This window comes from Mus caroli, unplaced genomic scaffold, assembly GCF_978045245.1.
Source record: "Mus caroli unplaced genomic scaffold, Mus_caroli_1 scaffold_19, whole genome shotgun sequence".
NCBI classification, from domain to species: Eukaryota; Metazoa; Chordata; class Mammalia; order Rodentia; family Muridae; genus Mus; species Mus caroli.
In genome coordinates this window covers 39,772,130-39,797,792 of record NW_028227274.1, presented here as the reverse complement: position 1 = coordinate 39,797,792, position 25,663 = coordinate 39,772,130, and the positions used below count along the sequence as shown (strand labels likewise).

Below are 25,663 nucleotides of genomic sequence, written 5' to 3'. Positions count from 1 at the left end.
GTCCATAGAGTATATACTCAATAAAAGGGCTGGAAGATAACATTCAGGAAGCCAGGGAGATGTGGCTTCCCCAGGATAGTGCAGTGGCCGTGACCCTGGGGGGACAGTGTGACAACAGATTCAGATTTGGGGTTCTCACTGGTCTAGTGTGCATCATCAGTGGGCCATTTCTTAATGCTGTGACCCTGGGCAAGTCACAACACTGGGCTATATCTTTGCGATGGCTTTTATTTTGAAGCCATCGTTTTATTTTACGTGTGCCGCACCTGGAGCAGGGCTCTCTAGATCCCAGGGGCCTGTACCACTCACCACTGAAGAGCTTACTGGAAAGGGCAGCCCAGGGTTTTCAGGGTCTGAGGTTCCTGAAGAATGCCTATTTGAGTAAAAATAAAATAAATGATTGTGGATGCAGGAGCTGTGCGTTTGTTGGTTTAACTTGCCTTAATTTTTGCTTCCCTATTTACTTAGTGCTTTCTACACTGCCTGCAGACTCTGGAACACTCCCTGGCCCAAATGAACATGCCACAGGTACGGAGTCTCCCAAGCATCCAATCTGACAGGGGAAAGGAGAAACAGCACTAGGGAAGCAGAAACAGGTGGGTCTCTAGAGTCCAGCCTGGCCTACAGAGTGAATTTCAGGCTGGTCAGGGCTACACAGTGAGACCCTGTGTCAAAAACAAACAAACAAACAAACAGAAAGAATTAAGGAGACACGAGAAGGAAGGCCTTAAAAGCTGGGCTAAGGGAAGTGCTTGGATTATGTGCAAGGCCTCTCCACGATAGCCAAATGCACAACCACTCACTACCTTACAACTCTTGTTTTTACAATTTTTTTAGAGATAAGATCTCTATAAGTTGTCCAGGCTAGCCTTGAGCTCATTTTCCTGGCCAGAGAGACCTTAAACTTTTGATCCTCTTGCCTTAGGTCCTTATGTAGCATGTCTCTATTTTGTTTTCTAAAGGAGAAATTAGAAGAGAGTAAAATATCTTATCAGTAAACAACAGCAAGAAAGAAATCCAGTTTACTCTTCACAGACTTTTGAATGGCAGCCCCATGGCTTCCTGTACTAACAAACACTACAATTAGGCAAGAATCCTGGAGTTTTGTAATCTACTAAATTACTAGAGGACCAAGCCTAATGCTTTATCAGTAGAACTTTAATATTCTAAAAACAAATGCAAAGAATAACAATACTTAGCTAATGTTTGTCTTCCTCAGTACTCGGGAAGTTGTATGCACTTTTGTCTCAGCAAACCCCTTACACTTCCACCAGGAGAAACTGTGGATGACCTGTTGAAAACACAGCAGCCTCAGCTCTCAGGACAAGAGGGGCCATCTCATCCAGCCCCCATACACCTGACATCTTCCCCTCCACTCCTAGAACTCACTGGACTCTACTCCAGTGCTCTGATTGGATGGGGTCATAGCTCAGCTTTGATGCCTGCCAGGACTTTGTTCCATGGCTGCAGTTGAAGTCCTTTCTCTGTGTAACTTTTCTTTCCCATCTAGTTATGCCTTGCAGGACCCCACTGCACAAGAGTAAGCCTTCTTTCCCAGAAAAACCCTTCAGAGCTCACCTTTGAAAGCAGTTATTTTCTCCCGGAGGAGCAAACCTAGCACGGTGGCGAGCCCAGAAAACCACAGGAAGATAGAACAGTTAGTTCACTGACTTGGTTTCAAATATTTGTTAAATATCAAGTCTTCCAAAGTGATCACTAGAAAGAGGTTGGTTGCTTTTTTTTTTTTTTTTTTTTTAAACACAAGCAGTAGATTTTCTGTACCCGTGGGGCTTGAATTCACAGATATAACAGAGAAAGTAGTATATGTGAACTGGACATGCACATACCTTGTCCTTTCATTTTCTTTGTAGAATACAGGTAAGGGGCGATGGCTCAGTGGATAAAGCATGTACCATGCAATCGTGAAGACCAGAGTTCGAATCTCCAGCACCCACATAAAAGCCAGTGGGGATGGCTGGTGGTCCATCAGTAATCCCAGTTACTCAGGAGACAGAGACAGGGAATCTCGGGGCAAGCTGGTGAGCTAGCCCAGCTGAATCATCAAGCTCCAGGTTTAGCAGGAAACCATGCTTCGATAACTATAAAGTGATGGAAGGAGATGCTCAAAGACAACCTCTGGCTTCCATCTATGCTCTCTCACCCTTGAACACACATGCCTACACCACAAACATATATGATTTCACACACACACACACACACACATCCACACACACACACTTGTCTTCATGGGGGAGTGTGGGGAGGGGAGCTGTCTCAATCACAGGATTGCCCAGACTAGATTGGCTCATGGTTATGTCTGTGAGAAATTGTGTTCATTGATGATTTATGTAGTAGGGCTCAGAACACTGTGGGAGGCACCATTCCCTAGACAGATGGATTTGGGCCTTGTAAGAAAGCTGACTGAATAGGAGCCATGGAGAACAAGGCAGTAAGCAACATCCCTCCATGGTCTTTGCTTCAGTTCCTGCATCCAGGTTCCTGCCCTGTCTTTCCTCGGTGTGCTACTTGGAAGTGTAAGCTGGAATAAGTCTTTTCTTCTCTAAGTCCCTAATGTCAGGGCAGGATATTTATTACAGCACAGAAACTAGGACAACAACACAATAACCATTTGCAGAGTGTGATGGTTTGTATATGCTCAGCCAGGGAGTGGCACTATTAGAGTGTGTGTGGCCCTGTGGGTGTTAGTTTTAAGACTCTCGTCCTAGCTACCTGAAAGCTAGTCTTCTACTAGCAACCTTCAGATGAAGATATAGAACTCTCAGTTCCTCCTGCACCATGCCTGCCTGGATGCTGCCATGTTCCCCGCCTTGATGATAATGGGCTGAACCTCTGAACCTGTAAGCCAGCCCCAATTAAATGTTATCCTTATAAGTTGCTTTGGTCATGGTGTCTGTTCACGGCAGTAAAACCCTAACTCAGACAGACAGTAAGCATGACTTCGTCTCATTGTCTAGAGAATTCTCACTATTTCAAAAATATTCAAGCTATTTAAAATAAAAGAACCAGTCACTGTTTACATTGTTCCTCCAGAAATAGCTAAAACCTGCCACTTTACTGTTTTTGAACCAATGTCTCATGTCCTTTCATGAATCAGCTAAACTTAACCAAAACCCCTACTTTGACAAACTATTAATGAGCTAAAACAGTCACCACACATGGTATTTATACTGTACTATGGATTCTATGTAATCTAGAGATAATGTAAGGTACAAAGGATGATGTGTGTAGAGTCATGTAAACACTGTTGGCCTTTAAATAAATGACATGAGTACCTGCAAATTTTAGTATCTTGAAGATGTTGTGGAATTCATTCCCGGCTATTCTGGGAGAGGATGATTTTAATCTATGTTTGAATCAAATTGTTGCCCTTAAACAAAAAAGTTTACATAATATTTTGTTCTTGTAGACCACATGTTAGTGTATAGGCTACCATAGCAAGCAACACACTCTATTGACACACAGTAGCTTTTTTTTTTTTTTTTTTTTTTTTGGTTTTTTTTTTTTTTGGTTTTTCGAGACAGGGTTTCTCTGTGTAGCCCTGGCTGTCCTGGAACTCACTTTGTAGACCAGGCTGGCCTGCCTCTGCCTCCCAAGTGCTGGGATTAAAGGCGTGCGCCACCACCGCCCGGCGGCTTTCAGGTTGTTATTAGTGCCTTCTATAAGATGAGGCAGATGGGGTCTGGGGAAATAGCCAGAGGCTAAGAGCACTTGCTGTTCTTCAGAAGACCTAGGTTTGGTTCCCAGCACCCACATTGTGCTGCTCACGAACATCTGTAACTCCAGGTCCACCCCCTGTGACCTCTAAGGACAACTGCACACATGTGGTGCATAAACATACACTCAGCACCCAAGGAAGGGAAAAGAAGGGAGGGAGGGGAAGGGGAAGGAGTGGGTAGGTTATGTCTCTACCCCATGGTCCCAGAAGTCTGAGAACCAGAACCCAGGACATGGCACACTTGGTAGCCCTTTCTTTTAGATCCGCTTTGTCTTTTGAGATGACTAGGATTTGACCACTTGACTATGAAAACAGTTTCCTTCATGGAGGTCTCAGTGGGGAAACTGACTATCCTTAGGTGGAGGCAGCATGCCTGGGGGCACACGGTCAGCAGAAAGGAGCTCACGGAAATCCTATGAGGTTTCTTGTCATTACGGCATGTCAGGGCTTTTTCTTTTATATTTTCTTCTTTAATTTTATCTTTTTTTTTTAATTACTTATGTAATTTTTTCTTCTCTCATTTTACCCCACGGCTCCTTTGTATACAGATCATGGCTCCCAGTTCCATTTCTATGGGATTCCTGAGAGAGTGCACGTGGTCTCTGTTTCTTGTGCCCTCTCATGGGATCTTTTCCTTCTTTTTACTTAGGTGTGTTCAATTATAATGGGTTCGTTTTATTCTGTTTTATTATATTTCATTACAATGTATATTATTTTATAACTATCTCATAGAAGCCTGTTCATTTTCTAGTGAGAGACAGAGAGGCAGTGAATCTGGATGAGAAGAGAGGTGGAGAGGGCCTAGGGAGTGTAGAGGGAGGGGAAGGCATAGTCAGGACATGTTATGTGAAAAAAAAAAATGTTCTCAGTAAAAAAAAAAAAAGATTGTGGTTTGGGGGAGCAGAGCCTAAGAGATGGCTCAGTTCATAAGAATACTTGTTGCTCTTCTAGAGGAACTAAGTTCAGTTCCTAGCACCCAGGTCAGGCAGCTCACAACTGCCTGTAACTCTAGTTCGAAGGGGGATTCACTACCTCTATACTCACATTAACACACACACACACAATAAATCTTTTTTTAAAACATGTTTTTATTTTTATTTTTTTTAAATATGGGAACCAATAATCCTAGGACTGAAACAATCCTCCTGCCTCATCCTCCCAAGGAGTGGATTAAAGGTCACCAGCCCGATTGTAATTGTACCACTATGCTCCAAGGAAAAAAGAAAAAGAAGCCAAATACATGTCAAAACCCAAATATTCCAAACCACAAACACAGCACCATGATACATTGGCTGCTTAACAGGAGAGGGCCACAGCAAGGCTGAAATCTCTGCTGACAGCAAAGATCTTGGGCCTTTCCCTCTGCCCTGAAAACTCATTTTGCACTTGGAGGCTTTGCTGGAAGCTCACTCTGTCCAGCCAGAACCTTGTTTTTGTCTTCCGTGAGCCTCTTTCCAGTTTGCAGTGTTACTTAGATAGTCACATACAAAGAGATAGAATTCACCTCATCTAAGGTTCTGAGCTGGTGCACGAGAAAAGGAAATAGAAAAAGAAAGGACACGACTACTTCAACGTATAGAGGAGGAAAGGGTTTATTGTAGATAAAAGAGGGAGCACAGATAGCCAGAAGCAGTGAGGTCTGCAAGAGTCCAGAGTGAACACAACCCTGAGCTGGGGGGCGGGGGGGGGGCGGGGATATGGATGGGGGATGGAGGAGGAGCCAGACCAAGAGACCAAGAGACCAGGAAAGTAAATAAACGGGAAGATGAAGGAAAGACCAGGTAATCAAAATGGCCTATAGGGAAGGGCAGGTGGAGGAAGGGCAGCCCCGCCCTGAACTGGAGAAGTTTAAAATAGGGAGTCATGCCAGCCATGCCCTGTAACAGGTAGGACTGAGTGATGCTGGGAAAACTTGGAGGCCAGGCCCACTTTGGTATGTTAAATAGGAACCTCAGTCATTGATTCAGAGTTTGAGACCTAACTCTGGATCTGAGACCATGAGTCCTGGAGGTTCACATTGAACTTCCAGAAACTGGCAAATTAGTTGAGTTTGCAAAAGGTATCTTTTAAAAATCTGGAAGAGAGAGCATTTTCCTCACTTATCTAAAGGGAGCCCACGAGTCTTTACAAAACTTAACGATTGTCTGGTTCAAATTCTTCGAGTTAAAGCCCTAGGGAAACTGAGGCATTGGGACTTCAATAGACTTGTCTGGGTCAAACTGAAGAGAGTAAGTCTGGAACTCAGATCTTTGTGAGTAACCCCAGGCTCTTTTGCACTCTGCCAATACCCGTGTAGTGTAATGGGTTTACTAGGGATGTTTCTGTTTGTTTCTGTCATTTAACTCTCTGCTGGGAGATGCTCAGGGTGCCATTTGGGGTTTTGGCCAACCAAGGATGGATGGAAAGAAATCTTTGCAACCAAAAGTTAAACACTTTCCCTTTTAAGCTAGTTTCCTGAAGTATTTGTCATTGTAAAGAAAAATAACCCCAAAGACACTCTAAATATCTCTCAGCAGAAAGCCCACACCACCACCTTAGAGTCCCCTCCAATTCCTTCATGCCTCTGTGTTCCCCAGACCCATAATAGCTGTGTACATCAAGGAAAAACTCATCTTACTGGAGAAATGGGCTCATTTGGAGGGAGCAAAACAATAAAGATGTAATAAATTTTAATTCTGCCGTGTGTGGTGGCTCACACCGGTAGTCCCAGCAATTAGGAGGTGAAGGGGGTAGGAAGATCAGAAATCCAAGATCAGTCAACTACTTACCAAGTTGTTAGCCTGGGCTACGTGGGCGTGGGGTTGGGAAAGGGGAGGGGAAGGGAGAGAAGGGGAGAGGAAAGGGGCAGAGGGGAGGGGAGGGGAGGGGAGGGGAGGGGAGGGGAGGGGAGGGGAGGGGAGGGGAGGGGAGGGGAGGAGAGGGGAGGGGAAAAGGATCGCTTCAACCTATCTCATTTGACGAAACTCCAATGCCTAGAGTGGAAGAGACAGCCTCCTACCGTGGTACACCAGAGTCTAACACTTAGGTTGCTTAGTGTGTGCCTCTAGCCAGGGCTTTTCCTTCAGTGGATAGGAATTCTTGGTGTGACTTCTGTCTCAATGTCTGCTAATTGCTATTGTTGTTGTTAGATCCAGACATTTTTAGCATATTTGAATAAAACTGACCTCTCCTCCCTCTGATCTTCTGTGCTAATAATCGTACCCTTTTTTATTCATTCAATTACAAGCAAATTGACAGGAGACATTTATATGAGGCAGCTTAAACCCCAGCTAATGGAGTACCTAATGACTAATTGATCAGATCCCAGCCCAGAGAGCAACTCTGAGTGGCCTAAAGGAATTTATGCAATTAGTTTAGGTTTGGTAGAAATTGAGTGCATGCGAAAGTAAGCTTTTTATGGTTCTGATTTATGAGAGCGAGACACCAACTCGATCTGCCCAGAGCTGGACCGCCTGGCAAAGCCTCGGGCAAGGGGAGCGGTAGGGAGTGGAGCCGGACTGACTGACTGAAGTTAGTCTTTACAGTGAGCAGCCAAGGAAAGAGAAGGTGAGATTCCGGGTGGGATATCAGCAGACCGTAAAACTATGGAGGGGCGGTGCCTCCTGCTAGTAATTCAAAATAAATAGACACTAAGACCCAAAGAAAACCAACAGAAAATTGGGTTACCCCGGATGAACGGTTGGCATTCTTGTGCTTGAAATCCTAGAGGAAAACAAAAACAAAAAACAAAAAACGAGAGCTAGCTAGGTATTTGTCTGATTTCACCTATGCAGACCAGAAGGCAGCTGAGCTGAGGCTGGGGACTGCTTTTGGGACCGAGCGGCTGCGGGGTCTCGGCGAGAGGGCTTAGAAAGACCACAGGAGATCTGCAGCCCAGGGGCTCCGCGCAGCCTAGGGGAAGCCCCTCTGGAGGCGCCCATGACCCTCGACCCCGAGGGGAGCCCGGGGAGCCGGGCTGCCGGGGAAGCAGCGTCCAGGGCGGAGGGAAACCTGACCTGATCGGAAAGTAGCGATCGAACCGGAGGCTAATTCGCCCGCGGGGCCCTTGCGGGCTCTGACTGCCGCCCAGGCTGGTGCTCCGCGGCGCCCCGGGGATCTGGCCCTGGGCGGTCTCCGGCTGGTGCCTGCGGGGCTGGGGGAGGAACAACGAGGAGGCAGAAGGACTGCACAGGGACCACCGACGGTCTATTGGAGGTGAAAGGTGGCGGTGTGGGGAGGGCGCAGCTGAGCCAAGACTATGGACCACTGCAGTCTCGCTCCACACCACCTCTCTGTGCTGCCTTCATCCCAGGCGGCTCTCCTTCCCTGCTCTAGCCTGGGTTGCCCCACACTCCCCGCACAGGGGGAAAAAAATTGGTCAAAGAAATTTACCTAGATCTTCTTAACTGCTGTATTCACTTTGTCGTGAATACCCTCTCTATGGAATTTAAATTACACTGAGGACTAGACTTATCCTCTGGCCTTTGGGAGGCTGAAAGAGGAGGGAAGTTCGAAGCCAGACTTGTCTACACAGCCACTTTCGGGTAACCGGGAGCTACAGCCAGACCCTGCCTTCAAAAGGGAGGAGGCACCCATGACTCCATCATCAATCAGTCCATTCACCCATCATCCATCATTCTCCTCACTATATGTAGGAATTACAAAATGAATGCTGGTAAAGTACATAAATCGGTCAGGTATACAGGAAACCCTCTAAACATTTTAGATATAATTATTGTTCAGTGAACTAAGAAGCACCTATGTGAGAGGCTCACCGTTTGAGAGCCCCCAGAGAAGCATTCTGGGAAGCAGATGTAAAGCCGGTGGTAGATTTGCTCTCCCGGAGCTCATCTCGCTTACCGCTGTGTAAATAAACAAGGTGCTATCTGGGAGTATCCTGGAACACAGGCGATGAGGTGGAGGTGCGAACTAGGGAGTTCAAGAGCACCCTGGGGATATAGGATACCCCATCTCAAAAACAAAAGACAAAACAAGACAAAGCAAAAAAACAAACAAACAAACAAACCAAGAAGAAGGACCAAACCAAGACCTTGAAAAGTAAAAACAAGGAGGCGGTTCCAGGAGCTATATCCTAGGCTCCTGCATCCTGGTTTAGGGCAAAATATGGAAGCAGTGGGAGGAGTCAACGACTCTAAAATTCCATTCCTCGCCGTCTTTTTTGGGAAAGTTCAAACACCTGATGGGAGAAGTCAAGGGACTAGGGACCAGGTTCCACCAATGGAAAAAAAAAAAAAAAACAACATTCTCAGGAGATCCCCAGAGGGTAAAGTTATCCTCTCTGTGTAGCTTCCATCCATTGGATGCAAAGCTATTTAATTTACACTTTCCAAGTTGTAATGCAGTGAGTTCAGAGGCACAACCATCCTCACTTTTATACAGAGCCAGACTGTGGCTCTCAACGGGACAGTGTTAGGCAGGTCAGTCTAGTTCAAGGTTAAGCCTTGAACTTACCCCATGACACTCCCACTTTCCTGTTTTGAAGGTGGGGCGGGGTGGGGGGGGAGTATTTCTCCTCATCTGCCAAGAGTTACGACCCTGCTTTGTGTAATGTGATCCCATTTAATCATCTGAGCCCTCCTGGGAGATAGTTTTTCTTTTCTTATGTTCTGTCTTTCAGTTTATCAGACAAAGGCACAGGGAAAGCACCTTAGTAAAAGGAGAAAGAGTTCCTCTGCCCTTGATCTGCAGAGCAGAGGCAGTTTTCTTCCTGCCAGGACATCAGGAATCTCAGCTTAAATGTAAGCCTCAGGATGGCCAGGCGCGCACAGCAAGGGGAATGTCACTCGTCACTCTCTGCTCCTTTTCTGTGACTCCTCACCATTCCAGGGCTCTATGTCACAGGCGCACCCCATTGTAGTCATGATCATCATTGGGTAAGGCACAGCCTCATCCATTTTAGGAGGAAGGAACCTGTCCACCTTTGAATAGACACAGCACAAACCACCCGTCCCCTGACCTGGGTGCCCATGTGTAGTAGTCTGTTTTCCTGTGGACTCTGTTTTAACCTGAGTTGTTTTCACTTTACAAAGTTGACATTTCATACATTCAACAGATGTCCGTAGTCTACTCCAGGTCATAATCAGAGCTGAACATTGGATAAGAAACACCGAAGAAAACAGTCACTCGCAGGCACACAGAAATAGAGAAAGTCACTGGCCAGAGACCACACATAAGGAACCCAGGACTCCTGCCTTCCAATTCTGCCAGTCGGTCGCTTCTGCCTGACTCATACCACTTAAGGCCCCTTGTCAAGATAGGCAAGGGCCTAGATTCCTTTTTCCTGATCCCAGAGGGCACCCAAAGCCCTCCACCTTCAGAGGTCCACAGCAGCCTTCTATACACACAACCCAACCCATTGGCTTCACTTTCCCCCTGATACAGGCCAAAGAACTCTAGCTAGGGCTTGAATGGTGAATGTTGCAAGCTGGTGGGAATTAAAACAGACAAATCTGCTCCAGAAGCTCTTGAAATGAACGCTCAAATTACTTTTCAAATTAGATGAGTTAGATGTCATTATAGGCAAAAAGATGTCATTGTAGGCAAAAGCTGAGGTGATGTGACTTTCCGGGGTCACGGTGTTAGGAAATGTCCCACTGATGCAAACTACGACAGTGAGAAGCCCAATCGGCTGTCACCCCCTCCCCGCAAGATCTGTGCCTCCACCGGACAGCGTCAGAGGCCACTGTACTATCCTGGGGAAACCACATCTCCCCTAGCTTTCTGGGCAAGCCAAAGGGGAGAGAGAGCGGGCGCCTGTTGGGAGCACTCAGAGGGAGGGAGAGGGTGGGGCGCTTTGCAGACAGGGCCTCTGCTGCCCTCAGGTAGAAGCTGGTCAAGGTACTCCAACCCAGCGGGGCACAGCAACACCGAGAGGAGTAGAAGCACGGTTCGAACTCTGAACTCAGTGCGTTCCAGACAGGCAACTTCTCTCTACCTCTCCAAAAAACCTCGCAAACTTTTGCGGTGGTTACTCTTTTAAAAGTTAACTAAGTAACAGCAGGGAACGTTCGAAAAGTTGATACAGATGAATATCGGTATCTTTCTTGAGCGACAAAAAGTCTGAGAGCTCTTACCTGCAGGAAACCCAGCAGCCGGCAAAGGCGCGCCCATCTGGAGCGCTTCGCTTCGGCGCGGGACATTCTCGGCCGCCTCGTCTGCAGCCCGGCTGGGCTCCGGCCCTGTGTTTTATACCACTATAGGCAATTAATATTGCATCAGCCGTATTTTAAAATTTCAAAACCCACAATATAATGTAATGGCATAAGGGCATTTATTATTAAAGGACACCGATGGAGAGGGAGGTGGAGGAATTTCTGGGGTGGTTGCGCAAGTCGGGTGCGAGGGGCTGAGGCCTGAGGAACTGGGGGCTATCCACAAGTTTGCTTTTACAGAGGGGGGGGCGTGACTGCGCGGGAACAGGACGCAGAACCGAAGCCTGCTTTACTCTGAACTTCGGGCCAGAGGCAGAGGAGCCAGAGCTCTTTGAAGATGCACCCGGGAAATGTGCAGACGACTCCTGGTTCTGTAGCATTAATTTTTAAACCGCAAACGTGTTTCTAAGACTCACGCGCATTCGAAAAGTTTCCGCTCGAATAGAGTGCAAAGAGAGAAAGACACTGCATTTGTTGGCATGTATTGGGTGCAGAGCACTGATAGGTATTTTGCAACAGGCCTCTCAATCCCTCTGCCAAGACACACTATTCTGTGATGGTCTTTGGATGACAATTTCAAATGAAGAAAATTGGAAGAGGTTCCAGATATTCTGTCCGAGCAAATTTTTTCTCCCTCTTTGCCTCCATGTCCTCATCTCTCCATCTGTTTAAATCCTTATAAATAGTATTTTCTTATAAAGTACCACGTACCACCTTTCAATAAATAGTCTTACCTAGTCTTGAGCATAGCAGTGAGAATTGGGTAATAGGTATTCCTTCTGTAGACCAGCAATATTGATCAGGAGACAGAGAAAAGTTAGGAAACTAGCCCCAAGGTGATTTGGTTTTTTGAGTGGCAGGATTGGAGTTTGAACTCCCTATCAGCCAGGCTTCCAAGTTTCCAAGTTAAGAGAGTAGTGTGACAGTTTGGCATCAGGAAGTGGAAGGGATTGCCTTTGAAGACATTTGAGATCCAGGGATAGCCTTGAGTTTGTAGTAAGGGTGTGAGAGTGCCTGAGAAGGGAATGGGGAAGAGAGACAAGTTTTCAAGTCGAGCTACCTTTAGCACCAGGAAAGGAAAACGACTTCAATTCAGGTTGAAAAATAAAGCATTTATTTTAGAAGTGTTATAAGGGATAAAGAGAAGAGATGCAATGTTTTATTTGTATCTATTCCAGAAACCAAAGGTCACACGGCAACACACAAACTACATGAAGCAACGAAAAATAAAATTTGCGGGAACTGTGGCCGCAGCGGAGAAGGGTCCAGTTCTGTGGTCCTGCTCTTGCCGCTGCTCAAAAGTATACGGGAACTTCCACAAGAGACACGCATAGCGGGGCAGGGAACACAGAGTTAAATAAGTCAAAAGAACTAGCTATGCCGGCAGCCACAGTTATAAAAGTGCAACAGTTAGGTTAGATGTGTAGGAAGGATTTGCATATGATTCCTGAAGTTACAGTCACTTGCGAACACTGGGCGGACATTCTGACCAGAGCAGTGAGCTGAGATGAGGGACACTTCTTCATCTGGTCTGATCTGAAACCACCAACCTCGCCCCTCCAAAAGGCAAATAAATACTCAATTTCCGGAAGGTCGATGAAGATAGCCAGAGCTAGCGCTGGCTTCTGCTCACCAACAGTCAAGAAGACATCGCAAGTATTTTCAGTCTGGGTTGGGCCCACCTCGCCTGGAAATCCTACTGACCCCCAACAACCCAGAACTCCCAACACCTTGCACACTGTCCCTGAACTTAACCCATGCTACTTATTTATGAGAATGTATGGTAAACCAACCGATACAATGGGAAGAATTCAGGCGCAGAAGGGAATTATTATAAGGCTATCCTTTGGAAACATATGTGTTTTATATACTCTAATAAATTAGTTTATCTCCATGTTTGTGTCCCGCTTAAATATCCTAGACTTTATATTATCTATCGCTCTTTTCCTTACCTTCGCCCTTGCCTAATAATGCCTAGCCAAGAAATGGTACTTTCTCCTTGCGGTCGGATGGCCCAGTCAATTCTCAAGCCTGTGTGTCTCATGGCTGCAGGCCTGAGGTCCTGCTGTCTCAAGAGCAAGACCGAGTTTCAGCACCACGGACAGCACAACGTCCCGTTATGCTTTCCCTTGAAAAAAATTTTTTTCTCCTAGCGCCAGAACTTTTTTGGTGGGGATAGAGAGATAAAGGAGGGAAAGATGGCCAGGAGGCAATTAAGCAGGACAAAGGGGGAAAGTCTGTGACTCGGGGAGGGGGGGAAAGAACCTGACCTGCCAGGAAACACCCTGGAGTATCCCGTAACGTCCCCTCCCATCGGAAGGGGGCGATGCCATTAGGCTCTCCAGGCTCCTCCGGACGCAGTACCCGCCGTAATCAGTGGACAGCAGAGTATTTCATTCGTTTCTGTTTCTGTCTCTGGTTACAGAACCAGACCCTCACCACATTCTTTTTAAGGTCCAGTTTCTCCGCGATGGCCGCGATCTTCTCGGATGAAGGACGTGGCTGGATGGCGAAATAGGCTTCGAGTGAGCGCTTCTCTGGCGCGGCGATGGACGTGCGTTTGCGCTTACGCTCACTGCCGTTGAAGAGCTCCGGCTTGCTGTTCTTCTCTCGGTAGGCAGCCTCGGCCTCCTCCAGCCAGGCCTGGAGAACCGGCTTTAGAGCGATCATGTTGTTGTGCGACAGAGTAAGAGACTCGAACCTGCAGATGGTGCTCTGGCTGAGCGAGCCCACGCCGGGGATCTTAAGATTGGCTAAGGCCGCGCCCACGTCCGCCTGGGTGACCCCCAACTTGATGCGCCTCTGCTTGAAGCGCTCGGCGAACGCTTCCAGCTCTCGAGGGTCTGACTCCACATCGCTGAGACACGCGGGCATGGCACTGTGCGGTGCTACGGCATGCGGGTGACTCATGCCCATGGCCTGATGCAAGTGGCCCATGGCGCCTAGATGATGCGGGTGGATCTGCGCCGGCATCACCGAGTGCTCCGGGGCCCCTAGGCCACTCACGCTCAGCGTGGGCGAGATGTGCTCAAGTAAGTCGCCCTCGAGGCCCTGATGTACCGCGTGATGCGGGTGCGAGGTGAGTGCAGCCGGGTGGGAGATGGGCACCGTGGGCGAGGTAGACGTGCAGGGCACGCTGCTCATGGTATGGTAGGTGGCGTCGGGCTTGAACGGATGGTTCTTGCCGTGGGAGACGATATCCACCGCCGCCAGAGCTTCGGCGCGTGCCAGCAGGCTCTCATCAAAGCTTCCAAATATATTACCCTGCAGCTGCAAGCGAGAAGGCGCACAGCACGGTCAGTGGGGAATACTGTCAACTCAGGATTAAAACACATTTTCAAGCAACCGAGATGCCTCTCCTCAAAGCCCAGGTCATAAAAATTAATACGGAGGCAGCCTCTCTGTTGGAACAGACGTGTGGATCAGAGACATGAATGAGAGAGAGAGAGAGAGAGAGAGAGAGAGAGAGAGAGAGAGAGAGAGCCGCGAGAGAGCGCGGGGGAGACAAGGCGAGGGGTTCAGACAGCGGCGATTGTTCTGGGCGACATGAAAAAAACATGAAGCTAGTGCCTGTCAAAAAATGTGCCTTAGAGCGGTAATTATGCTCCGCTACGTACCTGCGGGGCTGGGAGACAAACTCGGCGCATGGCCTCAGAGCCGGAGTGTAGGCTGGAGAATTTGGGTTCTTGCAGCACGGGGTGCATGCCGAAAGGCTGCTTGGCGTTCATGGCCATCATCTTCGGGAGTCTGGCAGGGAGGCAGCGGGGGACATGGAATCAAGCTCGTCTTGCTAGCTCTCCGCGCTCCAAGTGAGCGCCGCTCAGCGCCAGCGCTCCCCTCGCCCTCTCGATTCCTGCCTCCCCTCTCCCCCATCTGCTTCTTCACTCATCTTACAAGCAGTCTGCCAGGAAGGGCCCGGGCACGCGCAGACGTGCACACGCGCCCGGGACTCACAGGGGCGGCCCGGGAGGCAAGGCGGGACCGCAGGTCTCGGCGCGCCACTCTGAGCCTGATGCGGCCGCCCCCCTCCACAGCATTTATACCCGGGCCTGGCAGGGCCTCTTCCTGTCCGCCCCGCCCCACCTGGCTCCAGCCTGCCAGACTTTACAGATTCTTTCTTCTTCCTCCTGGACTTCTTTGCACAAAGTCCTAAACCTCTGTCCTGTCCCAGCTCGAGCTGCCTGGATGAAAGGGCAGACTCAAGCTCCCGAGACACACACACACACACACACACACACACACACACACACACACACACACAGCAAACTGGCTATTTTCGAGGTGCCCTGAGTCTGAAGCTCAAAGCCTGCATCCCAGTGCGTAGCGAAAAGGTGCCTCCAAACTCAGAAACCAGCCTGGGCAAGGACCAGAGGTTACCAGAATGAGCCGAGGGTGATACTCCCCTCTGTGAGCTAGGTGGAAGAAAGGGCATTAACTGCCTTCCTGATCCAGAAGCCTGTGGCTTCTTCCTAACCCTTGCTGTTTCAGCTTTCATTTGAGAAACAGAACTTGGCCCACTCCCCTTTCCCCCCAGAAAGCTTGCTAAGGGAACAGTAGAGGACAGCCGACCTAGCTGGAGCAATTCTTCTGCATACTTCTGTAGAGCTTAGCAGCCCATACCTGTAACAACAGCTATCATTTTTGAGCTACTGATTTGTGCGAGGCAATTCAGGCAATCATCATCATCATCATTATTACATAGTAAGGAAAGTATTGAGCACTCAATATTTAAAAAGTATTGTTAGTGTATAGGATCAACGTTCCTATAGGACACTACAGAGTAGCTACTGCTACCCCATTAGACAACCAAAGGAAACAAGAGTCAAGTAAGTTAGCCCAAGATCTCCTACCTGTGAGCAGTGTCATTCACTCACTGGTTTGGAGCCAACACCACGTCTGACTTTGGGCTCTTCACCTCCTAGCCTTCTCTTCTTCCTTTAGGAAGTTCCCTCAACTTAAGGGTCCTAAGTTTGACTCTGCCCCATCCTATGTGTTCCCTATTTCCCTAGCCTGCTCTCCTTCTTCTCCCTTCCTGGGAGCTAATAAACACCATGAATAATGGATGGGGAATCCTGGGACTGTGGCCGCTGGAGAGCTGCCTTCGGGTTGGAAGAGAAATTCTTCCTGCCCAGCTGTGTCCTGCAGCACTGTCTCTGTGCTCAAGAGTGCTGGATTTCCCAGAATCTTAACACTGAGGGGGCAGAGTGTGGAAAGTCTAGGACCCAGGGATGAAGTTAGCCTAAGATGACACCCTACACTGACCTGGCTCCCCCTCTTTCCTCAGGACTGCCAGCCAGTCCTTTCTCTACTTATCCCAAAGCACATTCTAGGTCCTTCCTTGCTGTGGCAAAACAACAACAACAACTACAATCAATCAATCAATCAATCAATCAATCGATCTGTGAGGGAGGCCAACTGAAATGGTACTCAGGTAGCTTTCTTGGGTCTTGCTGGAGGAGAAGGATGATGATGATGATGACTTCATAAAGCACTGTGCACTCAGGACACTTCTTCACAACCCAGTGCATGCTGCCATCAGACTCAAAGCACACTGCTGCCTCTACTTCTACTGGCTCAGAAGCCAGGAGACAGTCATCTTGAGGCCTCTGTACTGCAGTGCCCATCTGTATACAGATGTAGACAGTAGTTTTCCCTACTGTAGTGAGGATTACTTGGTGGTAAGCACTTGAAAAGGCATCCAGCATGTTGAAAGGATGGAACAAATGTTAGCACCTCTTTTTTAACCTGAAGAACAGCCTGCAGTCTCTCCAGGAATGTGGTCTCTCTGCAGATGTGAACTGTTCCTCTCCTTATTACTGGCTTTGTGCCACAACACAAGCCCCTCAAGTCCCCAGAAGTCAAACATGGGTGATTTTATCTCCCACTAGCTTTTAAGACTCCTCAGTATTGTTTCCTGAACCAGCGTGGAGTCAAAAGGGAAGAGAGGATGAACATGGAGGTAGTGGACCTATATTTTGTCTGGTCCCATGGAGCCTGGTCCCAGGGGCTGGGACAGTTGTGAATGATTCTTCATCCAAACACCAGACTAAAACTAGCAGAGGGAATACAGAATATAGATCAGACACATACCTCAGGGCAAGCTGGCTGACTCCCTCCCTCCCTCCCTCCCTCCCTCCTTCCCTCCCTCCCTCCCTCCCTCCCTCCTGAATCTCACTATGTAGTTCTGGCTGTCTTGGAACTCACTATGTGCAGACCATCTGGTTTCAATCTCATAATGATCACTGTCTCTGCTTCCCAGGTACTGGAACTAAAGGTGTGAACCACTATATCCAACAGCCAATGAGATTTTTGAAATATAGAATAGGACAACAACCAAATAGTGAGACTTCAGAGGGCTAACTTTGGACATTGGGTTGATGTGAACTTGGCTAGACCTCATTTTATCCAAAATGAGAGAGCAGACCATATGGTCACTAAATACTTCCAGATTTAACAAAAGGCTAGCATGCTGGTGTATTTGTAACACATTTTGAGCAAGCCATATGTCTTTGGCCAGGACCCTTCAGGTTTCCAGAGGTCAAACATGTATGATTTTATCTCCTGCTTGCTAGCTTTTAAGACTCCTCAGTCTTGTTTCCTGCTCAGTGTGGAGTCCAAAGGGAAGCAGGAATAAACATGGAGGTAGTGGACCTATATTTTGCCTGATCCCATGGAGCCTCTTAAGGATCTTTCCATGCCATAATACCCTCGTTGTCTGTGAAGAGGAATACTTTGGAAAGACGCATTCATACCCATCCTCTTCACTGCTCTGTCACTCATGGACTTGGAAAATACTGACTAGGTGGGACTGGAGAGATGGCTCAGTGGTTAACAACATTGACTGATCTTCCAGAGGACCTGGGCTCAATTCCCAACACCCACATGGTAGCCTGTAACTGCAGTTTCAGGAGATCCAATGCTGTTCAACAGACATATATGTAGGCAAAACATCAATGCACATAAAATAAAATAAGTCATCAAAAAATACTGACCAGGACAATACCACTACTTCCCTCAGGCCCCTAGAAAACACCTTTCTGTCTTTTCTTCCCATAAGGTCCATTAGCAATGGTCAGTAGTAAGCTGACACCTATCAGAAAAACTAGCCTCTGTGTGTGTGTCCACCATTTTGAATATTTATTTTTGTGTCACACTTTAAAATTAATCTTTTATACATTGCTATAGTCAACCTGGTTGGAACTCAATCATCAATTAGCCTGAGAGATAAGAAATACAAATTGTAAGGGAATCATTTTTTTCTTCTTTAGCTGGCAAAAATACATTTTCTTTATTCTATAGCATCCGAAAAGGACATGAAACCATTGTAAATCTGTTAGATGTGGTTGTTCACACCTGTAACCTCAGCTCTTGGGATGTGGGTGAAGGAAACTGGGAGTTCTGTACTCACATTGATGACAGACTGAGTCCAAGGCCAGCTTGGGCTGTGTGAGATCTTAAACAAAACGAAACAAACAATAACATGAAAAACTAATAATTAATAATGATTATTAATCAATTAATTAAATATTAAATAATAATTAATAGTAATAAGACCTGAATAATTGTCACTGGAGATGACTCTTAGAAAATCTGACTATGGCTTTGGCTGAACATAAACCTATTGATGGAGACAGAGTGAAACTACATGCAAAGACACCCAGCTACAGAAAGGGGCTGAAATTTTAAAAATCAATTAAGTGTAGTCATACATGTACTTACTTGGCTTTTTAAAGGGCCTGTAAAAAGGTAATACTGATCTCCTTTATCAACTGTTTTTGTCACATCACAGGCCTTTTCAAGGTCTTTAGATAACGCTGGGAAAATTGGTGGGGAATGGGGGTGGGGCAAGGGGCAGGGAGACACACACATGATGACAAGGGAACAACAAACTATTTAAAAATTGCAATTGCAGGGTCTGTAGAAGTGACCCTGAGGTTAAGAGCATTGGCTGCTCTTTCAGAAGACCCAAGTTCAGTTCCCAGCACCCACATGGTAGCTCAGAAAAATTTGTTAATTCCAATGAATCTGATGCCCTTTTCTGACCTCCAGGGGTACTTCACATAGGTGGCACACAAACATATATACATACAAAACCCCCATACACATAAAATAATAGATTGGGGGGGGATGAAAGTACAAGATAAGCCTTAGGACACATTTTTACAGAACTTACAAACTTAAATTCAATTAGATGAAAATCTAATAAAAACCAGTCAACTATTATTTGTAGTTGGTACATGCAAGAGAGGTTGGCCTGAGGTGAACTTATGCTTATACCATGGCATTTTATTGTAATTAAAACACACATAGAGAGGCAGGTAAGAGGCCAGTCTGTTCTACATCAAAAGTTCAAGGTCAGCTAAGCTACATAATGGGGACCCCACCTAGAGCAACAAACAAATAAAGAAGTACCCTACACCCATTGAGTCCAAAAATAATCTCAGGGTTCAGTCAAGGGCACCAAAGGAGTCACATTTTTTTCATTCTATAAGGTCTTTGAAATACCCACTGCTAGCTGGATTTCATGGCAGGTTCTGCAGATACAGAGAGCACTGTTTCAAGATCTTAGGGTTTAAGGTAGTGTAGTGGCTCTTGAGGAGGCAGAGGCAGGTGGATATCTGTGAGTTCAAGGCCAGCCTGGTCTACATAGGGAGTTCCAGGACAGCCAGGGCTACATAAGTGAGACCCTATCTCAAAAAAAAAAAAAAAAAAAAAAAAAAACAAAAAAAAACAAAAACAAAAACAAAAAACCAAGATCTTAGAGTTTGGCAAGGACATGAGGTTGCCACATAAATCAGGACTCAGAGTACTACGTTCTCCAGAGAGATTCAAAGCAGTGACAAGGACATCTTTCTGTGGGCTAGTGGCTTTCAACATTAGCATGTTTAAAGAAGCAACTCCAGTTTCATAAAACAGAGTACGCAAACTCAGACTCAAAGGTTTTGACAAGGGCTGTGGTGGTTTAATCCTCCTTGTCAACTTGACTATATTTAGAATTACCTGAAAGACGGTGAGATCAACCTGTGAGTGTGAGGAATAAGTAAGGGGCAAAACAAAACAAAACAAAACAAAAAACCAAAAAACAAAACAAAACAAAACAAAACAAAACAAAAAAAACCTGACTCATCTTGAATATGAGTGGTGCCATCCTCATGGCTTGTGGACTTTGCTGGAATAAATGGGTTAAAGAGGGAAAGTCAACAGGGGCTAGCATTCTCCTTTCTCTACCTCCAGACCCAGCACAGGGTTCTCGCACACTGAAAACTCTAACACTGGATACAAAATAAATCTTCTCTCTCTTAAGTTGTTTCTATCAGGTATCTGGTTAGTGAGGGAAAAACTATCTAATACAGAAAGTTGGCACCCAGAAGTTACATTCTTGCTAACCTGCTAGTTCTCACCGCTGTGGAACTTGTTTGCTTGAAGGGGTTAGGTAGGGGAGAGGTAGACTAGAGATGCTGAGAGTGTGGGGAGCAGAGCTTAGTGGGGAATTCTGTCTGGAGTTCAGTGGACTAGATGCACAAGAGTTCAGTGGACTAGACTCAAAGGATGAAAGCTTGGCCCCCTGAGGTTTTTTGATGCAAATGAGGTCTCTATCGGGAACTTGACTAAAGATTATTTGAATCTATTCTGGCAAAGTATTTTGTCTGTGTCCATAAACTTTGTGTGTGTAGGGAAACATGGGTGACAGACCCATTTGGTGGAGGACATTTCAAGACAGCACAGCATTTAGTTAGATGTCGTGGTCATTATGTTTAGTTGGGTTTATAATGAGACTCAAGACAGCAAAAGATTTTGAAAACCATATGGCCAGAAAAAGGATTGAGTTGAATGCTGTGGAATTATCATTAATTAAATTAAATGAATAAATTAAAAGGTAACTGTTATTAAAGTGATGAGCGCCAAGGTCAGTGAGATGTCTCCGCTAGTAAAGGTGCCTGGCATGAAGCTTGGGGACCTAGATTCCTCAGTTGACTCCTCAGATCTAACACATAGGAGACAAGTGACGCCCACAGTTGCCTTCTGACCTCCACATTCAGATCCTGCCTCACTCAGAAGATAAGTAAATTAATTCATTCAAAAAAATTTTTACTAGTCAATGTTCAGCCAGAGAACCCAGGATCCACACAGCAGCTAACAACCATCTGCAACTGCACGTCATTATATGACGTGCCCTTGGTGCTACAAATGGAGCTGCGGAGTTTCCTATTTGGTCTCCTGGGTTTTAGTCTTGATTTGGTCCCATCCATTTGTTCTATGCTCTCCTTCCTGTCTTTTGGAATGTGATGTTCACCTGGTACCATTGTATATTGGATGTACAAGATTTCTGGATTGTTACCAGAACTCACATTTAAGGATTTTCTTGGAGACCCAGAGATTTTATTGAACTTGGACTTTTCAATCATGTTGGAACTTCTATAACTATGGGAATTCTTGAAATTGGATAGAATGTTTTGCGTTATGAGATATGATGTATCGGAACACTTGGGGGACAGAATGGAATGTTGTGGCTAAAGTGGTGTATTTCAGTGTTAAGTAACAAGGAGTAGATGTGGTTGTCAAGCCTAAGGATCACCTAATGAATCCAGGTGGTAGAGCACACCTTCAGGCCAAGCACTCAGACGGTAGAAGCAGGTGGATCTCTGTGAGTTCAAGGCCAGCCTGGTCTATAAAGATGGTTACAGGCCAGCCATGGCTACACAGAGAAATCCTGTCTTGGAAAAAAGAGAAAACTTAAAAAGGACATGTATGAGGTGTTTCTTGAAGGATTGATAGAGGAGAGAAGATCCACCTTGGATCCAAGTGTCATCATCCCAAGGGCTGGTATACACAAAGGAATAAAATGGAGAAAAGGAGGGGATTGGAGAGACGGCCCAGTGGTTAAAAGCATTGGCTGCTCTTGCCAAGGTCTTAAGTTCAATTCCCAGCAACCACAAGGTGGCTCAAAATCATCTGTAATAGGATCTGATGCCCTCTTCTGGTACAGCTGAAAACAACTAGAGTATATACAGTGTGTGTGTGTGTGTGTGTGTGTGTGTGTGTGTACACACACACACACACACACACATATATTACATACATATGTATATATATGTATAAATATATATATATTTTTTAACAATGGAAGAAAGGAGACAGCTAGCATCCCCCTTCTCTCTGCTTCTTGTCTATCCCAATGTGACTAACTCTACTCTCTGCATATGATGAACTGAACCTAGAGCCTCGTGCATTCAAGGCGAGTGGCCTGCCACTGAGTTATATTTCCCCCTTTATTATTTTTTTTCAGATTATCTTATGTGTATAAGTGTTTTGCCTGTATGTATGTATGTCTACCATATGAGTATCTGATACCTTCAGAGTCAGAAAACGATCTTGGACCCCTTGTGAACCTCCCTGTGGATGCTAGGAAATGGTCCCCTGTAAGAACAACAGTGCTCTTACCATTTCTCCAGATCCTCCACTCTTATTTTGAGACAGTTCCCTCTATGTAACTAAGCCTGGCCTTGGCCTTGAGACCTTCCTGACTCAACCTCCCCTGTAGCCTGTACAAAAAAATTATTCCTTTAATGTATATGAGGAGTGGAGAGATGGCTCAACACTTAAGAGCATTTATTGACCTCTCCAGAGGGCCCCGATACAATTTCCAGCACCTACGTGGCAGCTCACAACAATCTCTAAGAGTTCCAGGGGATCCAACATCCTCTTCTGGCCTGACCAGGCACCTAGCATGCACATGGTGCACAAACACTTAACACACACTTTTGTTTTGCTTGCATGTATGTTTGTATACCACATTTGTATCTGGCGTGAGTGCTGCTGGCCAGAAGAAGGCATCAGATTCCCTGGAACTGGAATTACAGGGGACTGGGAATCTCACCAGGTCCTCTGGAAGTCTTCTTAACTGCTGAGCCATTTCTCCAGCCCTGCTCTGTTATCTCTTCAAAAGCATGTGACAATGAATGTCTGCTCCTTCAGAGACTCTGGAGCCTTTTTAGGGTGTGAGTCTTACCAGTTCTTATGTGTCCCAAACAGTCCTTAAGAAGTCTATGTAATTTTTGTTGAAAGAATGGACATATTAATAAATCTTCTTCAGGACTCCTGCCAGAGGAATGCTCAATGTGAAAGGGAAGACAAGGTCCCCTGACAGAGTGTTTTCTTTGCTAGGTTCTGAACTAAACTAGCTTCCTCTTCTGGTACAGGGGCAGTTAGTTGAAACCACAGCTAAGCCTCCATCAGCGCAGCCTCACCTAGGCATGCTGGAGAGGGGGTGGGGAGGATGCCAGGCAAGATGGCTTCGATAGGAGCAGCCCGAACTCAAGATGCCATCGCAGGAGGGCAGCTGGTGAGGCCACCATGGCCAGGTGTCTGCAGCCTGCCTTGCCTTCCTCTCTCTTTCTCTCAGTTTCTTTCACAAACTTCTCACATGTAACCGCCGCCTGCACAGCTGCTACTGGACTCGCCTGTCGGCCGCTGCCTCTCATTGTCTGCCCAGCCCAGGGAGGATTGGAGATGCCCAGAGGGACCAGGGAGCCAGAGGCCAAGCATCCCAACTGTGAGACACACGCCGCGCCGCCCCCTCCCCCGTGCTGCGAGCAGGCTTAGTGCAGATCCTTGCCTTGTACCAGCCTCAGTTTCTCCATCTGGAAAGCCAGTCGAAGCTCAGTGATAGAGTTTAATTTAACTAACAGGTGGGAGGCCCTTATTTCCAGCCCTGCATCATAGGAAGATCCATGATCTCAGACGCTTGTAAACCCCCCGCTCTCCCCAACACCTTGCCCCCTGCCCCCTACTCTTAAGAAGCAAGAAAATTAAGTGTTCTAGGCTAGCTTGGTCCTTGTGGACAAATGTCCCAAGAAAACAGAGGGAGGAAAGTGTGTGAGTGGATTGAGCCAAGGGTTCTTTAGGAACACTTCTCCGTTAAACTAACAAAAAACAAAACAAAACAAAACAAAACAAAACCCATCGTTGAGTATGTGCTACTAACATCACTACAAATGTAGGTAAGACCTGCAGATAAGACAGCCCTTCACCTGCATAAACCTGCAAGAACGGTAACTTCTACAGTGTGTGTGTGTGTGTGTGTGTGTGTGTGTGTGTGTGTGTGTGTGTGTGTGTAGACAAGGTTTCTCTGTAGCCCTGGCTATCCTGGACCACTCAATAGACCAGGCTGGCCTTGAACCCAAAGATCTGCCTGCCTCTGCCTCCCGAGTGCTGGGATTATACGTGTGCACCACCACTGGCCAGTGTAGAATGTAAGGTTTTTTTTTTTTCAAAGGGAATAGGATTTATTGGAACCAAATATGAGAAACCATGTCTCTGAAACTTAGATCACTCCAAATTCAATGTTCCAGTGTGGAAGCAGTTCCATGAAGTATTTGTAGTATCAGAATAGACATAAGTCAAGATGTAATTCAGTTAGATATTAGAAAGTATGTTGTGGCATATTAGAAAATTCAGCCATGAGCCTCAGATGTTATCAGACGAATCTTAGCATTGGGGCTGGGCAAAGCTTGTGTTCTAGTTAACACATTCCAAAAGGTTAGTCGTGGTACATTAGGCCCAACAAAGAAATGGGCAAGGAATGGCTAATGGGGCTAAAGATAGCCCTGGATAAATTATTAGGCTCTGGGCATTCCAATATCTCCACATAGCTTCCTTTTAGGAATTCTCATTTTGAATGTAAGGTTTTAAAAAGGTAATTGGCTGCAGCGGAAAAATAAACTGGAGTGGTGGTGTAGAGCATACACAGGCGGATAAGAAAAGACTCATCTATGAGAAGTAAACACTCCGAAAAGAACCAGAGGGGACACCAGGCTCGAGGGTGGATAAGCAAGAGGACTTAGGTGTCTGGAGGGGAAGTGTGAGCTTCGGCTGGCTAGAAGCTAGGTCCTGGAAGGAGAGAGATTCTGAGAAAAGTGGGAAGCCTGGGAATTGTTTCAAGCAGGACAGTGAGGTCTGCACCCAGGCTACAGCCTAACTGTCTATGCAGCCTGGACACAGAAGGCTAGAAGAGCGAGAACAGTCCCCAGGGAACCTTAGGAGATTCAGAGTCAATAGCTGGGATCTGACATATATTGCCTGACAGATTTTACAATCACTGTATTCAGTGACAGCTTTTTCTTTTCTTTTATTGGATATTTATTTCATTTACATTTCCAATGCTATCCCAAAAGTCCCCCACACGCTCCTCCACCCACTCCCCCACCCACCCACTCCCACTTCTTGGCCCTGGCGTTCCCCTGTACTGAGGCATATAAAGTTTGCACGACCAATGGGCCTCTCTTTCCACTGATGGCTGACTAGGCCATCTTCTGATTCATATGCAGCTAGAGTCAAGAGCTCCGGGGATACTGGTTAGTTCATATTGTTGTTCCACTTATAGGATTGTAGATCCCTTTAGCTCCTTGGGTACTTTCTCTAGCTTCTCCATTGGGGGCCCTGTGTTCCATCCAATAGCTGACTGTGGGCATCCACTTCTGTGTTTGCTAGGCCCCAGCATAGTCTCACAAGAGACAGCTCTATCTGGGTCCTTTCAGCAAAATCTTGCTAGTGTATGCAATGGTGTCAGCGTTTGGTTCTTTTCTTTTCTTTTCTTTTCTTTTCTTTTCTTTTCTTTTCTTTTCTTTTCTTTTCTTTCTTTCTTTCTTTCTTTCTTTCTTTCTTCTTTTTAAAAATTCTGTTCTTTCCGGGCTTTGAGAACAACTGTGAGCCCATAGCCATCCCTGGCCCACTGGGTCTGGGTTTACTTTCCTCTCCAGTTTCTAGTTGGAAAGTG

General features: G+C 46.4%; 1 protein-coding gene across 1 annotated transcript; it reads right to left on the bottom strand.

Moving 5' to 3' along the window:
* Positions 1–13,260: 13,260 nt before the first annotated feature.
* On the bottom strand, positions 13,261–14,624 carry Pou4f3 (POU class 4 homeobox 3). Its single transcript, XM_021151008.2, has 2 exons — positions 14,505–14,624; positions 13,261–14,157 (listed from the first exon to the last, which is right to left on the bottom strand). The coding sequence occupies exons 1-2, from the start codon at positions 14,622–14,624 to the stop codon at positions 13,261–13,263; spliced, it is 1,017 nt and encodes a 338-aa protein (XP_021006667.1).
* Between the last annotated feature and the right edge of the window lie 11,039 nt (positions 14,625–25,663).